The sequence below is a fragment of the Castanea sativa genome, chromosome 11 (genome assembly GCF_040712315.1).
Source record: "Castanea sativa cultivar Marrone di Chiusa Pesio chromosome 11, ASM4071231v1".
In the NCBI taxonomy this organism is placed as follows: domain Eukaryota; kingdom Viridiplantae; phylum Streptophyta; class Magnoliopsida; order Fagales; family Fagaceae; genus Castanea; species Castanea sativa.
Window position 1 is genome coordinate 42,396,354 of NC_134023.1, and position 17,733 is coordinate 42,414,086.

The window sequence follows — 17,733 nt, forward strand, 5'->3', positions numbered from 1 at the left end:
GTCGGAATAATTCCCATCTCTGTATGATCAAGATCTTTTATTGCAAAAGACAACACTACAATTAACTACACTGACACCCAGATGGAAGGAATTCTCAAACAACTACAAAGTACCCTGTTTTGGATGAGTTCTTTTCACATTTACTATGACAAGAGCTAGTTCTAAATCTAATGTCATCTATAATGAAATAGAAGACCTTCTTCCGATGAAACACCATTACAAAATCCGAGCATTTTGTTGGAGCCAAATGCGGTAGATTGAAGCAACCTAGGCAATTTTGCATTTCTTTAAAACTACTGCCTTTGAAATCTTGAATACCCCAGTGAATCAACTCATCCCATCTCGATATAAGACCTGAAAAATCCAGTTTTTTCAGTTAAAAGACAGTGCTCAAAGAACACCATACATATTCCAAACAAGGCTATATATATACATATATTTACTATCAGGAGAATTGGTGCAACCATTGAAACTAATTTCTTGTTGCACAAAGCTTGTCCAATTCATCAACCACCACTTCTATCTCTTCCTCTCCTTTCTTTCTTACACTGTCACTCATCTCTCTTGCTCTCCTCCTTATGCTCTCTCCAATAATCCCCATCACTACCTCTCTAATCACAGTTGCAACCTCTACTCTTTCAAGCTTCCCATCTCTGTCTTTCTTAACCTCCATACCCACACCCACTTCCTCCACCACTCTAGCATTCAATGGCTGATCAGGTTGCGTGGGAATGGCAATGATTGGCACACCAAACTTTATGCTTTCTATCACAAAACTCCATCCACAATGACTCACAAACCCCCCAATGCTTGAATGCCTTAGAATCTTTGCTTGAGGTGCCCAATCCTCAACAACAATTCCTCTCTCTCCTACCCTTTCCAAAAACCCCTCTGGTAGCGCCTCTTCAAGCTTAAATTTCTCTCCCAAAGGGAACCTAACAACCCATATAATATCCACCTTGCTAAGCTCAAGCCCATGAGCTATCTCTTCCATTTCATCGTTGCTCAAAAAATACTCACTACCAAATGAAACAAACACAGTTGAAGACCCTTTTTTCTTGTCAAGCCAGTCAATGGTTTTGGCTTTCTCATCTTCATGTACAGGGTCTTCAACAAGTGGACCAACTGGAACAACCTTCCTTTCAATTAGAGAAGAAAGGAGATCAATATATTTCCCCTCAAGTTCTCTAAAAGTCTTGATCAAAACGATATTAGAAGATCGTGCAAAGCTTTGAAGAATGCGTTTTTTGTTGATAGGGAATATTTTCACTAGTTAGAAAATTTTTTTTAACACCCTAGAGTCTTCGATTACCAAAAGCATCATGAGCTTATCAAAAGAATCTTCGGTCACCAAAAGTATTGTCGATCACAAGGGGTCGTCAGGTACCTAACGGTCATCAGGTACCCTCCCTAACACTACATGACACGCTTTGCCCTGACGGTCGACATGTATCAATTGGTCGTCATGTACCAAGGGGTCGTTAGGGACCCAGCGGTCGTCAAGTACCTTCCCTAACATGGCTCGACACGTTAAATGCTGACGGTTGTCACGTATCAATGGGTCGTTAGGTACCAAGGGGTCTCAGGTACCTAATAGTCTTCAGGTACCCTCTTTGACACTGCATGACATGCTCCGCCTTGACGGTCGTCACGTATCAATTAGTTGTCATGTACCAAAGGGTCGTCAGATACCCTCTCTGACACCGCTCGACACGCTCAGCCCTGACGGTTGTCACGTATCAATTGGTTGTCAGGTACCAAAGGGTCGTCAGGTACCCAACAGTCGTCAAGTACCCAACAGTCGTCAAGTACCCCCCCCTAACATTGCGTGACACAATCCGCCCTGACGGTCATCACATATCAATTAGTCGTCATGTACCAAGGGGTCGTCAGGTACCTTCCCTGACACCGCGTGACACGTTCCGCCTTGACGGTCGTCACGTATCAATGGGTCGTCAGGTATTAAGGAGTCGTCAAGTACCTTCCATAACACCACACGCTTGGCCCTAACGGTCGTCACATATCAATGGGTCACCAGGTACTTTCCCTGACATCGCGCACCACGTTTCGCCCTGACGGTTGTCACATATCAATGGGTGGTCAGGTGCCTTCCTTGACACTGCTCGACATGCTCCGCCTTGACGCTTGATAGGGATAAATCTCATAGAAAACAGATTCAATTTGCTAAGCTAATAATAAAGTGACAGTGACATCTAGAGACAGTCCGGATAGCCTGACAGTCAAAGACCTGGTAGACAGAGACTCGTCTTGAAGGGAAAGTAGAGAAACGGACGGACCCTTTAATGGGGACAGACCGGACGGAGACGGATGGCAAAGCCACATGACACCCACATGACCTGAGTAGTCTCCAAGGAACCTAATATGGGAATGCCTTTCATTCTACGTTCCATTGTAATTTGAGGGATCCCTACAATGAAAGAATCCCACAATATATGGACGCTGGAAAAAATCTTCTCCATAAGGAAATACCTTCTCTATCAAGAAACTGAGGTCAGCTCTACGCTACTATAAAAACCCTCAAAGCCCTCACAAATCAAGGTACGTGAATTCTCTCTAGTTCTTGCACTATTGAGTTCTTGGAGATTCTGTCATCACTGACTTAACCTTTGAAAGGTCTTTGGCCGGTACCCCACTGGTGCCCTTTGACTGGTTCTTCTCTTTTGTTCTTCAGGTGCACCCATTGGCACGTGTGTGGAACATCAACTCACTGACGATTTTTGTGCATCATCATTTGTCATTAATATGGGTGGACAGTGGAAGAACCTTCAACCAAATTTGTTAATCTTACTTTCATATAATCATGAAGATGAAGTTCTTGAAAAGGAAAATCCTCACCTGGGTTTTTCATGGCATGAAGCGCAAAACAAGTCATGCAACTCCAGTAGTTATAAAGTTAACAATTGAGATATTGTGGGTGTAAGCTATTGATGGTGCCCAAGGCTGAAGAAAATCGTAGATAACCAAATCTGGCTTTAAGGTCTTGAGGGTGCTATTGAGGTGGGGTGGGAGGCCTTTGGTTGTGTGATAGTAAGGAGGAAGCTCAGGCAATGATGGAATATTGAGTTCCATAAGTTGTATTGAACGAGAGTACTTTTCAAAAAGTTTTGGCTTCATGGAATCGAGGTTGATAGGTGTGGAACAAAAATATATGTGAAAGTTTCTCTCAGAGAGTTTCTTGGATAGCTCTAAGAAGGGTGATATGTGACCATGAGCCAACCATGGTAGCATTAGAATGCTTAGCCTCCTTTGTGTAGCATCCATATTTACTCTCTCTCTCTCTCTCTCTCTCTCTCCTAATATTTGTTCCTTGGTGTTAATTGGTTTGCATTATGCTAAATGGTTTTTAATAGACTGAACATGAGTTGGCGTGGCACTGGATTGAGAGATTTGAGGAGAAGGAAAAAAAATGTGTAAAAGTATGAGGTTACAGCGAGAATTCATAGGGCGTGGCAGCAGGACAAGAGGGTTGGTGTCAATGATGGAGCTAGGACTTAAAGTTAGGGGAGCAAAAGTATAAACAATTTTTTTAAAAACTCCAAGTAAGCATTCATTTAGAAGAGAAATGCTATATCCACAATATTTTTTTCACTATATTTTCATAACAAATCATAAGTGGTAGGTTATTATTGGTTGTTATGAGTGGGCAAAAAAGTAATTTAAGTTGTGGGTTCAAATTAGAACTAATAACAACTTACCGCATGTGATTTGTTGTGAAATTGTTGTAGACGTAGCACTTCTCAATTTAGAAAGTTAAGCTTTTTTTAAAAAAAAAAAATTTTTGGCTCTCTTGTGTGTTGTCAAATGTGTGTGGGTGTTCACTTAGACTAGTTAGAATTGGCTAAGGAATTTTGTATATTTTATTTAATTTTTTGTTTGTGTCTTGTGTGGGTTTGTTTAGGAGTGTTATTTGAACTTAAGTTTGTTATTGGTAAATTTTATTGTTGAGCTTGTTAAATTTTTTTCAGATTTGAGATTGTTGAGGTCTAAAAAATCATGCTAAAAGGCCCAAACAAATGGTACATCGGGCCAACCCATGGGTAGCAAAAGAATTGAGGAAAGAAAATCGAGCTTACAAATGAAAGAAAGATGATGGGCCTAAGGCCCTGAATCTGTGAAGAGGCAAGACTTATAGCCCATAAAACAAAGGGAAAAAGAAGTCAGCCTGATCAGAAAAAAGAAGAAACCAAAGAAAGTCCAAAAAAAAGGGGAGCTGGGCTAGGACGCCAGAAGCTACCTGGGATCTCTAGGTGTGCAGTACGGCTAAAGGGAGATTAAGACAGCTCAAAGAGGGATCAAAAGGCACCAGGAACGAGAAACAGATGAGCCCTTCTCGAAGCACCCAGCGATGCAGCACAAAGCACCCAGCGATGCAGCACAAAGCCTAAGGACTTAGAGAGCAACGACTCAGGTTCAAGAAGCCGGTGCCTCGGGGAACCCAGAAAAAGAGATCCACGAAAGGAAATGGCTAGGGAAACCTTCGGATTGGCAAAAGAAGACTCTACTTACTGGAAAAAATGACAAAAGGGGAGGAGCGGCTAAAAGGAGGTAAGCCTGTAAAGAGAAGACAAAGAAAGAAAGGATTGGAGAAAGAGCAAAGTTAAAGGTTCGGCTCCCAAAAGGGCATCTCAGAACAGAAGGCCGGCAAGGCATTTTTGAAGAAAAAAACACCAAAAGAAGAGAACTATGGAAAATAAGGAAAGGATTAGTTAACAGAAGGGCTGAGACAAACAGGGGGTTCTAGTACCCAGGGAGCCAAGGAGGAAGAATCAATGCTACCCCGAAACCCTAATGTGACACTATAAAAGGAAGAAGCAACCAACATTGAAAGGGGGGGATTGAGCAAGAAAGAAATCGTATAGAATTATTAAGAAAAAGCTCTATAAAACTCAAAGAAAACAGGGAAATATCTCCCGGCATCCCAGAAACAGCTACTATAGCACATGCTTGGATTCAAAAGGATTCAAATTTTGCAAGTCTTAGAAGCCTAATGGGCCATCTAAGTCTGTAATTTTTTAGCTTATTTGAACCTTGTATTAAGTCTTATTGAGCTCATTGTAGTCAATAACTAAGAAAACTAATGAAATATTTCCTACTGATTTGAGGATCCTGAGCAATCATTTTGTGTTTTCTTTATTATGTTTATCTACATTTGCTGTTTTTCTTGTTAATCAATACATATATTCTCGTTTGCTAGTGTATGTGTGTTGCAGGAGTTTTGCCATGTGCATCACTTGGTCTGTAAACGGCTCATTTAGCCACGATAGACTAAGTTCAGTCCCCTTCGAACTACAACTAGATGGTCCGGGGGTCCTTGTTTAAAGCTTGGGCCTAGATATTGTTCAAAAAATGACTCTCACACAGATCAGTAAATTTTTTTATAGCTTTTAAAAAGATCAATAATATTGTTAAGAGGGCAAAATGCAAATTTATTAAAACAAATTGCTAAAATTAATACATATATATATATATATATGTACTAAAAAAATTTTGAAAAAATTTGGGGGGGGGAGTCCAACTATAGTTCCGTCACTGGTTGGTGTAAGAGTCAATACATACGTGCGCTTTTTGAACTACATTGGGTAATGAATCAATGATAACAACTGAGACTTTGAAGCCAAAAAAAAAAAATTGATAATAACTGAGACTCGGTTAGCTACCGTAATGAGTGATGCCAACAGCACAAAATGCTGATAATTTCATTTGGCTAGTTTTAGTACATATATTGTTGCATACACAAATTAATTTTTCAACTGAAATCGTGTCATGATTTCAGTTCAAAAAGTTTAGAACTAAAATTGTTATTCAAAACATGATTTCAATTCAAAAATAAATTTTATATACTTTGTGTGTAATAGAAAATGTCCATTTCATATTTGTCATAAAAACATGTTTGTCTTAATCAAAGATTGGCTTAAACTTTTTAATGAGTAAGGGTTCTCAACTTTGATATATATACATAGATGAGGTTCTGTTGTTGAAGATAATGCATGTACGATTATTTCAAGAACTAAAGTCTTACTCTCTTACTTCAGATTTTTTTTTATTGAAATCCTATTTTGCTTTTCATTTTATTTTACATGTTATCACTAAAAGGAAGTTATTATGCACTTTTTGTTTTTTGACATGGAAAGATTATGTGTGTGACACTCACCATAAGTTTTCGTAAGGATTAAAATCTTAATTTCTAATATGTTGGTTATTACGTTGATTCATGCTTAATTGTTACGGATAATAATTAATGTAATCATACACCTTTTCATGATAAAGCACACATTGCTTCTCAAAAAAGAAAAAAGATAAAGCCCACATGAATGTGGGGATGGCCATTTGCACGTATCTTGACCAACCAAACCATTGCTCCTACCTTAGCCCCCAAATCAGCATGGGCTTGGACCTTGTAGGAGAACCAGACTTCTCAGTTCTAAGTTATTTTGCTTTCTTGTGCTTAATCATGTAGTTGAATCACTTTTTTATTTATTTATTCCTCAATGGCAACTTGATGTTCTTGTAGTGCGAGCTTTCAAGGGATCTTGTTTGTGTCATTATTTTGTTATAGTAGGTTGATCAGACGATGCTTTGTATCTTTATTAGTCCAATATAATTTTAATTTATTCATCACTAATTATTGTTACACACGTTAAGTTACACGCTGTCGTATACACTTTAGTTGAAATCATGCTTTGAAATAATTAAAAAACGATTTCACATTTTAACTAAATTCGTGCTTTGCTATGAGTCCCATATAAAAATTGTGCAACTATTATCACTCTTCATTCATTTAGGTTTTTATGGCTTTTGCTAAACACAAGACCAACTTGTACGCATAGCTGTCATGGTTTATGTGCTATTGTTGAGCCAATTTATAAGAATCTCTTAGTTGTGGGCTGCAACTGAGCCCAAGCCACTTTAGTAAGTACATAGATCTCTCAACCATAGGCCTACGACCCAAGCACATATGTCATTAGGAATCTGTCTAGCCCAAAGCCTAACATGCCCACTTGGTTTAAGCACAGCCCAATTATTACTCCAAAATTGTATCCCATTTTTTTTTTATACCAAATAAAAATCATTCTCTAGCCTAATCTAAGTGTATATATATGTGAAATTCTCTCTTAAAGATTTGAATATCGATCCTTACCCTCACATCTTACATCCCAAATTTCTCTTCAACTTCTTTTTGGTATGAATGGAATTTTTTTAAAAGTTTAAAATGTCAGTTTATTTTCATTTCCTATTTTATATATACGACTTTTAAAATCTAATTTTATCTACGTGCATATCACATCACTTCTCTTTTTAATTATCAGTCACATTCTAACACAGCTTAGGTAGAGTCCAATTTTGCCTGAAATTGTCTCATTCCCACCCAAATTAATAATTGAGGATCCTAGTAAGCATAGGAAAAAAAAAGGAACTATACTGCCGTCCCCATAGATTTTCAAAACCATGTCAAAGAACAAACTAACCTAAATTCTTTTTAATAATTGGACAATATATAAAATAAATAAGCTGACTTTTTTTTTTTTCCTTTATTCTACTTAGGCCTTAGGGCCGGCAATTCTTTTAGTTCTTTTAAGGGCAAGTCAACTGATAGTAATAGCAAGTCGTCAGTTTAAAAATGAAATAAGATTACTTTAATTTAATCATTTCTAATCTTGAACACTAAACAGTAACAAACTAGTACAATAAATAATAATTGATCAATCAAAGTTTATAGATAAGTGTAAAAGTAGTTTTTTTTTCTCTCCAAAAAGGAAAAGATAGTGTAAAAGTAGCAATTTTTTTTTAAGTCTGCAAATGTGAGTTATTGATGAAATAATTATTATACGGCCTTTTATTGAATAACAACAGATCTTCTTAATCTTTCCTTAACAGAAAAAAAAAAAAAAGATATTTTTTTGTTGAATAAAAACGAAATGGTCTAGTTACCCCTATGGCAATTATTAATAAACATTTTATAAAACTTTTGACATTACTTTTTTATAGAAACATGAAAAATCGTCAAAAAATTAATTATTTTTTATTTATAAAAAGTTTGTATATTATATAAAATAAAAATTTTACTCTAGTCTAATTTAATGTAACGTTTGGGACGAGGTAATATTTTAGGATTCCTAGGAATGTTTAAAGATTTTCATGTTTGGTTACAAATTATATTAGGAAATCATATACCAAGGGGATGTGGATTCCCTTTTAAACAGGTGAACATCCAGATTCTCTAACTTAAAGAAAATTGTATTTTTTATAAATTGACAATTTTAACCATTTTTCCTTATTATTTAAGCAATTGAGATCAAATATAAAACAAATCATCAATATCTTTTCCTTTATCTTTATCTTTTTCCGCCAAAACAACATTATCTCTTTTCGCTAAAACAACATACATAAGATAGACAACTTTGTTGATATATTCATCTTTTCTTCTTTAAGACTATAATTTTAATAAATTTGTTACAATTTATAGTTTATATTTTGTTTTTCATTATTTATTTAGTGGAAGATTTAAAATAAAAAAAAAAGACTTATGGATTTACAAATCTAAGGATAGAATAAGAAAAATAAATAATTCAGGTAAGATTCTTAGGAATAAACCAAACATTATAATCTCATATTTCTAAGAATTTTTTTAGATTCTCAATTAAACCAATCATAAGAATAGTTACATTCTTAAGTATCCAGATTGCAAGACATCACATTCCCGATAATTTAGATGTCAGGAGTAATGTAAATTTTCCATACCAAACGCCACCTAAGTGTATATATATGAAAGTTTCCTCTTGAAAACTTAAACTTCAATTATTGCTTCTCACACTTTATAAATACTTATACTTATAGAGACATTAGTTAACTTTTCCAAAAAAAGAAAAGAGACTTTTTTTTTTTTTTTTTTTTATATTAAATTTATTTGGCAGTAACCCTACAAAATAGTTCTGTTTCAATTTTCAAGAAACACTTTTTTTTGGGTCTACTTTTAACACATTGGAAAAGTTAAAGAGTATAGTTTGACCAACAATGAAAAATGAAAAAAAGAAATCCCAGAAAAAAGCCTTAACTTTTTTAAAGGAAAAAATGAATCTTTTTTTATTTTTCTATGAATAATGGGAAAAAAAAAAAGAGTTAAAAATGAAAAACAAAAACAAAAAACAAAGAGAGACAGAGAAATCAAAGCAAAGAGAGCGTATTGGACAGGAAGTGTGGGTTTTGTTTGGCCCAATATTTATTATGTTTTGTGAATGGTGGAGTGAAAAGGTGAAGAAGCTTCCTAGCTTCATTCTCAACGGACCAGATTCTCTCTCTCTCTCTCTTTTTCGCAGTGTGAAAGTAAAAGTCCTCGGTTCTGTTTCATGGAGTTTTCCTTTTTGAGGTAGGACCAAAACTACTACTACTAACTTCAAAAATTATCTAGCTTTATTATATTTTATGTGAATCACACATTTTGGGTTCTGTTTTGTTATATTCTCTTCTGCTTTATGCTCTTTCTTCAGAGTCATTTTCTGTCTTTCTTTGTTGCAGAGAGTGAATTTTGAAGTTGGGGTTTTGGTGGGTTTGAGGTTTTTTTTTTCCTGTTTGATAATGCTTAATCCAGACCAGGAAGAGCAAGATCAGAGGTAATCATCATCTGGGTCTCTTTCATTTCTTTGTTTTTGCTGCTTTTAGTTACGGATTTACATGATTGAAGTATTTTTGGATTCTGGGCTTTGTGTTTTGTGTGTGTTTTTTGTTGTTGTTGTTGGAAGTGTTTGTTTGTACTAGGTTTCTGTTGGTTTATGTTTGGCTTCTGAGAAAGCTAAGGAGAAGTTAAGAAATTGAAAGTTTGAACTTGAGGATCAATTGGGATTGTGTAATTTTGTGGTTTTAATAGTTTCTAAAATCATATAGTTATCCTTTGGAGAGTCTGGACTTTGGTTTTTGCTTACAGCTTGATTGAATTGCTAAGGAAATGTTGAAAAATGAAAGAACTAAACTTTGAAATTATAGATTTTTTATTGTCTAGGATGTGGATCAACTGAGTCCATGCTACTGCTTGGGTTGATTGAGGTGAAAGTCTATTTTTTCAAGCTCCAACTAGAAGATTTGAAATTCATTCCCCTTTTCAGACTATTGGTTAGAGTGATGGAGAATGTATCCATTTAAATATAAACAATTTGGGAATTCAGCTTCTCTTTGGAGGTGATTTTTTTGCAATTTGACAACTAGGGTTTAGTAGGTATTTCTCAAACTGTGTTACTAGAGTATCGGTGGTTTGTTCAAGCTGGTAAAAGCTGTTCTTTCCACTTTTCATTTACTTTGGTTGTTTGTTTCTTTCTTTCTTCTAGATTTGTGATTGAATGTCTATCACTGTTCTGCTTGTTTTAAAAGTATTAGTCACAAATTTTCTTGTCAATTTTTTTGTTGATAATTAGAGAAGATCCTAAGGTGAAGCTTTAGATGGATTTATCACATGGTGTCTTCTCAGTTAGCTAGATTCATGACGGAAAGAATATCCTTACATGTTAGATATATGAGAGATCCTAGTGTTTCTCATTGAAACAAATTGTATTTAGTGTTTGGATTCGTTGGAGGTTGGTAGTTTATTTGTTTATTTGTTTTGGGTAAGTAAAAAGAATTCATTGAGAAGGATTGTAAACCACCTGCTATATTGCTTAATAAAGTGAAGCTTGGTTTGATTCTTATTTATGAAAGATCAGTGAGAAAAGAAGTTGTTTGTGCCAAGAGTCTTGTAGCTCAATTGGCATCTCCTAGTGTTTCCAACGTAGACGTCTATGGTTTTAATCCCCCAGGCCCCAACTATTGAATTGTCAAAAGAAAAGAAGTTGTATGGTTTTATTCAATTATTTAACATATGGTTTCAATGCTTGATATGTACACATGGATGCATAGGCACACAAGGCATCCATGTTTTATGTTGAACGCAGTGTCGTGTAAATTATGTAGGTATTTTGTATTATGTAAAATGGTTTTGGGATTTTTTAAAATATAATTAACTGGGGGGCTTCTTGTTTATCAGAACAAATTCTGGCATGGAGGACTCATCTACAATGACTGTTGAATTCCTTCGGGCAAGATTGCTGTCAGAAAGATCTGTCTCAAGAACTGCAAAGCAGAGAGTTGAGGAACTGGCAAAAAGGGTATGTTTTAATTTATTTTCTGCACTCTGTGGAGTTAACTTTTTTTGACCTTCTGAGTGAAGAATTTTTGTAATCCTGAAATGTTGGTTATATTTGTAAATAAGGTGGCGGAATTGGAGGAACAGCTAAAGATAGTGTCTCTTCAACGAAAGAGGGCTGAGAAGGCAACAGTAGATGTTCTTGCCATTTTGGAAAGCCAAGGGCTAAGCGATGTTTCTGAGGAATATGATTTGAGCACAGACGAAGAAACTTCCCATGAATCCAAAGTGGTTCATAAGTCTACAAAAGAAGAGGAGCACCGCTCTTTCAATTCAAAAATTAAATCAGAGGATCTTTCAGGTTCTGAACTTGATTCTTCTCCAGTACGTGGAAGAAGCTTGTCTTGGAAAGGCCGCAATGATTCTCCACGTTCTTTTCAGAAGTACAAGGACTCTTCTATGAGAAGAAGGAGCAGTTTGGCTTCCACAGATTCTTCTTCCCCAAAACATCACTTAGGTAAATCATGCCGCCAGATAAGACGCAGAGAGGCAGGGTCAGTTCATTTTCCTTTTTCTCTTGTTTTTTCCAATTAAAAATAAGAATATGTATTTTCTTTTTACCTCATTTGATCAACATAAGAAAGTTATTATAACAGTTAATCTGGTTTTGCCATCTTTTGTATAAAACAGTATATGCTTTATTAGCTTGTAGTTCTTGTGCAACCCTGACACCATCTAAAACATTTTGTTAGTTTCAACATCATCATGATCATAAAGTTTCTATTTGACATCACTAATTTCGTTCATCTGGTGGTTGGATTCTGTTCCAAATCTCTTAGTTCTTGTCAAGTATTGAATGTACACCATGTATTTTGTCATTCCTATTTAGTTCTCAACACTTCACTACCTGTGTACTGAAGAAACTTATGTTTGTTTTTCTTGTGTCCCTAGATCTGTTGTTGAGGAGTTTAAAACGGAGCCTGTGAAGGTTGGTTCTGAAGAAAATGGAGTGGCCACCTCTTCAGAAGGTTTTCCAATTTGTTCAAATGGTGGGCTGAAAGAAGGTTCTAAAATCCAAGAGAAAGTTGTACAAGATGGTCCTCTTCCAGGTTGCTTAGAAAATCATAGGAACATAGGAGATAATGACCTTGATTGCAATGGATATGGAAGAGACAGAGATATGGAAAAAGCACTAGAAGATCAAGCACAACTCATTGGCCAATATGAAGAAATGGAAAAAGCTCAAAGAGAATGGGAAGAGAAGTTCAGAGAAAATAACAGTAGTACACCGGTATGCTTCATTAGAGCCCTTTTAGCCATTTGAACACTTCTGCTTCAGCTTTATTTTAATCTTATTCATAGATTGCACATGTATCCAGTTGATGTGAACCCATGACCTAACCCTCCAAACCATTCTTTTGGAAGGAGGAAGTGCTATTTGAACTAGAACTCATTGGATGGTTCTGCTTCTGCCTCAACTTTTTAGTGTCACTTGTATGCTATACAAAGTTTTGTTTAGTTTTTTACAATTTTTTTTTTAATAAGTAACTAATTCAATGAAGAAATGCAAAAAGGATTACAAACATAGAATACAAAGTAAAAGCCAAAAGAAAAAAAAATCCAAGACTATTATATAAAATTTGTATGAGCTGGTAAATTAGCAAAGCTCAGGGAAGAGAAAGAACGGGAAGTCAACGTCCACTCATAAAAGTACTTTAAGAATAAAAACTTTTGTTGCACTATTGATAGGCCCTTTCCCTTAAAAAGTGTGCATGTTCCTTTCTCTCCAAATTCTAATTCTCCACATTAAACATAGCTAAATCTCCCCTTTATTATGCTTACCAATTTCCTTTTTCCATCCTGCCAAAAGGTCATCTACTGAACTTGACATCACCCAAGAATAGATATAAAACTAGTGTCCACAACTCCTGTGCCATTTTTGCAGTGTAAAATAATTGTTTTGCAGACTCTCTATTCAACTTTCACATACAACACCTATCCAGAATTATTTTGCCATGCATCCTCAAATTATCCTCTCAGAATTTTCCCCAACTCAGTGGTCCAAGTGAGAAAGCATCATGTGGCAGAGTTCTTACTCCCTTCCCCCCACCCCCCGGATCTCAACCCCTTGTAGCTCTTAACCTGAAATCCACTTGTTCTGCAAATCAGTTTATCTGCTCCCTCCTTTCTAATTTTAACAGAATATGAGTGATCCAGGAAGTGCTCTGTAGATTTCATGGAGTAATACTTAAATTGCTCCCAGGAATATAGGGTTCCAATATAGGTTTCCATTTAATCACTTATGTAATCTTCCACTTGTCCATCCCTCTCCCTGGCAATTATGAAGAGTTCAAGATACCTGTCCAAGAAAGGTGAATCTCCTTTCCAGCAAGCATGCCAGAAATGAGTCCTGGTACCATCGTCTACCTCAAAGGCTCAAACCTTGAAAATCTAACAAACTTTTCCCAGACACCTCTAATTTGTTTCCATAGACACTCTATAAGAATCCCCTACTACGTCTGAACACTATCTGCCCTAAGAAGGGCCATTTTTTTTTTCATCTTTCACCTTCCCCCATCATGCATCTCTCTTCTCCGCTTATGCACACAACCAATCCCAAGTAAAATCTTGAAAAACCAACAGCTTTCTAATCCCTAATCCTCCAGCTTGAACAGAAGCCCAAACAGGTTGCTATCTATCAAAAAAAAAAAAAACAGCACAAACAGTTTGCCAATTAAGTAGGAAATTTATGATCATCCCCTATACCACCTCAGAGGAAATCCCTTTGAAGTTTTTACATCCTATTTGCCACTTGCTACCGGAATGGGAACAATGAAAAAGACTTAAGTGGGGAGAATAGAAAGCATACTTTTAATCAAAATGAGCTATCCTCCTTTGATTTTAGTTTGTTACTGTTGGTTGATTTTATCATTATGTGTCATCTTCCCTTTATGCATAAGAATGATGTAAGAATTTGAACTGTGTTGGCTTTAAAAGCTTTTGTAACGTCTTCTATTTGTGCAATGTGATTGTCATTGAGATACTTAGTTCTAGTTGATTTTTTGTTTCTTATTGCTTTCCTTCTGGTAAATAGTAATAGTACATTGTAAGTTAATGCATATAATGCTGATGCCTAATGACATTATGTATTTTTTTGGTCATTAGGAAAAAAGAAATGTTGATTTAAATTTATCCTTACGTAAAATGACCTAAAATGACCCCTCTCCCTTGTGAATAGGAAAATCTTGAAGAAAAAAGTATTGAGAATTTGAGATCAATGTTTTTGCGATTTCTTTGCTAATGAGAATATGAGATTGTGGGTGGGGTGGGAGTGTGTGAGTGTGGGTATGTATGTATGCAGTAGTGCACTTCATGTCTGTTAGTGTAGCTGTCACATGGGAGCTTTATTTTTTTGGTTAAAATCATAGGTACTTATGTATATGATAGAGATTGGATTCAAAATTTACTTCCCCTACACCCTCCCTCCAACTAAGAAAAGAAGAAGGTTTAGAGCATATGGGACTGGTTTTGTTATATGTTGTACTCTTGTTCCAGAGTATGGATGACATTGCCCAAAAACATGTTTGGTAATATATTGCAGTGTTTATTTTGAAACAATTTGTCCTGTAGTTCTATTGATGATTTTTTTGACCTCATGAGTGTCCATTTGCAATTCTTTAAAGGTTCTCGCATTTGAGTGATTCTTATTCCAAATATATTCTCTTAATTTAAAAAGTGGTACTAGGAAACAAGAGCTTCTGAGAATAAAACAAGTATGCATTGAACCTTTTGCGAATGAACTTTAGCTCAAATGTTCTCTCTTCTTCTTGTAAGACTAAGGTGGTGGGTGAGGTTGTGGTTTGAGGGTCCCCTGGGTGCGTTTGTTATCTACCAATAAAAAAAGTATGGGTTGAACCTCTGCCCAATCACTACCACTGCTACGACACCTCCATTATCTCAGCCACCACTCATTACTACAGTCCTCTTGACTACTTTCACTGCTGCAACTATTACTACCAATCCCTTTTGCTACAACAGCCACTACCATCTATAGTTCATGCACTTAATAAGTACCTCCTGACCAATGTAATTGTCCTCTTCCAACTCAAACCTTTTGGCACCTACCATTATCCATAATCATGGACTAATTTGCATGAGATACATCATTTGGGACCATCAGCCTTTGATCTCCACAAGTTGACTGGCCTTAATAAATGGGGCAATTTCCTTCCCTTTATGTTGTTTATTTTATTTTATTTTTATATTTTATTGTTTTTGTTTTTCGAAATAACTACGTTTTGGCCCCAAGCAAAGGGGAGGGGGATATTTGAACTAGTAACGTTCACTTCGTGAGGTGTGATCCCCAATCAATTCGATTGTGCTATGCCCCTTGAGGTTCAAGGCAATTTGCTTTTGCATAATTTGGACTGGAAGTGCATGGGGTGTAAGTCTTCTTTATTAGGCGTTAGCCTTCTGAAGTGTTTCATATTACCCCTGGCTCAAGATGAGGGATGAGCAAGGTAAAAGAAAGTGTCATTCTCCTAGTTGTATTAGTTATTTAGTTGTGTATATATATTGGATTTGTACTTGAAATAGTTTCTTTGTTACTTTTTCTGTCTTATTTAATTCTTCTTCCACTAAATCTTAAGTTCTTGACTCTAAATCCTAAATTTTTTAGGATTCCTGCGATCCTGGAAACCACTCAGATGTCACTGAGGATAGAGATGACATCAAGGCACAAGCTCCCCACCTGGCTGAGACAGTCGCCTCCTATGCTGAAGAGGAAAAGTCAGAGGTGAGAGATGTTCGCTTCCCTAAAGAATTGTCCGAAGCTCAGCCCAATGGTGTTCTGCAACCTTCAAGTGTCAATGTGGGAGGTATACAGCATCAGAATAACGTGAATAGCTTCGCTTCTGAATCTTCCACTCAAGAATTTGCATTCCCTATGGCAAAGGAGATGCAAAATGAAGAGAGACAAGAAACCTACCATTATAAATATTTACATAACTTGCATAATGAGCCACACTCACATGGTTCCCCTGGAAACCAGTCAGTGCCTTCACCTTCATCTGTTGCTGCGAGTAGTTTCCACAAGGGCAATACTTCGGGGAGCCAAAATGACCACTATGCATTGGTGCCACATCAACCATCTGATCGTTTGAGTAGTGTGCTGGATTCACTTAAACAAGCAAAGGTATCACTGCAAAATAAATTTAATCAGGTGCCTTTAATTGAAGGAAGATCTGTTGCTAAACCTTCTGTCCCTGCCATGAACCCTGGGGACAGGATGGAGATTCCTGTTGGATGTGCTGGGCTTTTTAGGCTGCCAACTGATTATTCAGTGGAAGCTAATATGCAAGGCAACTTCCTTGATTCAGGCTTGAGTACCACAAACTATTATCGCAACAAAGGAGTTGCAATAACTGCAGGTGATCGATTTGTCGCCAGTCCTTACTTGGAGACTAGATCTGATATTTCTACATCTGATCCATATTTCACCAGTCGGACGTTGTCAAGATATTCGTCTGAGAAGCCACGATTTGATCCCTACATGGATACAGTCCTATCGTCTTCCACTAGATACACAAATTCAACACAGCCCTCGCCTTCCACTAGATACACAAATTCAACACAGCTCTCGCCTTCTACTAGATACACAAATTCAACCCAGCCCTCGCCTTCCACTAGATACACAAATTCAACCCAGCCCTCCTATCCATCCTATCCCACCTATCCTGGAACAATGCCAAGGATGCCCCCTAGTGAAGGATTTTCACGGACTTTTTCTAGTCGGACAGTTGGGGTACCTCCTGCTGATAACATGTTTTATGATGGTCATGGTAGATCCAATATGTATATGTAGTAGCTTACCATAAATAATCAATTAGGTTGTTAAAATTACAGGTTCACCACTAAGATCACAGCATACATGTTTTGTAGTGTAATATTGTTGTTGTTGTAATGATGTGCCATAAAAGTCCATATCTGTACCTCTCTTTGGATCAGAATGGAAGTGAGACAGTTTTCAACTTTGTATAGAGGTGGGGACCATATTCTTGTTTGTGTATCTTGTATCTTGTATCTTTTTCTCTTTTTCCCTATCTAAATTTCTGTTCAGAAACATTCTGTATTTCTGTTCAGTTATCATTTTTCTTCCCCTCTATGTTTGGGTGATAAAATACATTCCGATATGTCAAATGTTGGTATTCAATAAATTTTAATTCATTAGATGATCTTCAATGATGCGCATTATCCTTTTGCGAATTTGTTTTTGAAGGATTATTTTTTTGTTTAAGTCAACTGCTTGTTTGAAGTATGTCATTGTTTTTACAGTTTATCTCATGCTTTGAAATGCTTGCGTTATTTATTCACTTATAGTAAGATTTAATTTTTGGGTTTAAGTGATAGTCTAGCAGTAATAGCATTTTTTGTCATGTTCTATATGGGTTCAATCTTTACCTCCATCTCCCCTGCTATTCACCTTTAAAAAAATAATAATAATAATCTTGAGATTTTTCTTGATGTATTTTATTTTAAGGTGAGTTTAAGATTTAAAAAAAAAAATAAAATAATTTTAAGATTTTTCATATTGAATTTATTTTAAG

General features: G+C 36.2%; 1 protein-coding gene and 1 pseudogene across 2 annotated transcripts; one reads left to right on the forward strand and one right to left on the reverse strand.

The window, feature by feature from the left end:
• Window positions 1-472: 472 nt before the first annotated feature.
• LOC142616536 (UDP-glucosyltransferase 29-like) lies at window positions 473-3,282 on the reverse strand (annotated as a pseudogene).
• Window positions 3,283-9,257: 5,975 nt separating this feature from the next.
• On the forward strand, window positions 9,258-17,364 carry LOC142617206 (uncharacterized). Of its 2 annotated transcripts, XM_075789969.1 has the most exons (6): window positions 9,258-9,385; window positions 9,535-9,629; window positions 11,030-11,150; window positions 11,255-11,682; window positions 12,080-12,419; window positions 15,807-17,364. In XM_075789969.1, the coding sequence occupies exons 2-6, from the start codon at window positions 9,595-9,597 to the stop codon at window positions 16,989-16,991; spliced, it is 2,109 nt and encodes a 702-aa protein (XP_075646084.1). In that variant the 5' UTR covers window positions 9,258-9,385; window positions 9,535-9,594; the 3' UTR covers window positions 16,992-17,364. The 2 variants fall into 2 exon arrangements, with proteins under 2 accessions (XP_075646084.1, XP_075646085.1); XM_075789970.1 differs by lacking the exon at window positions 9,258-9,385 and having other exon boundaries at window positions 9,475-9,629.
• Window positions 17,365-17,733: the final 369 nt, after the last annotated feature.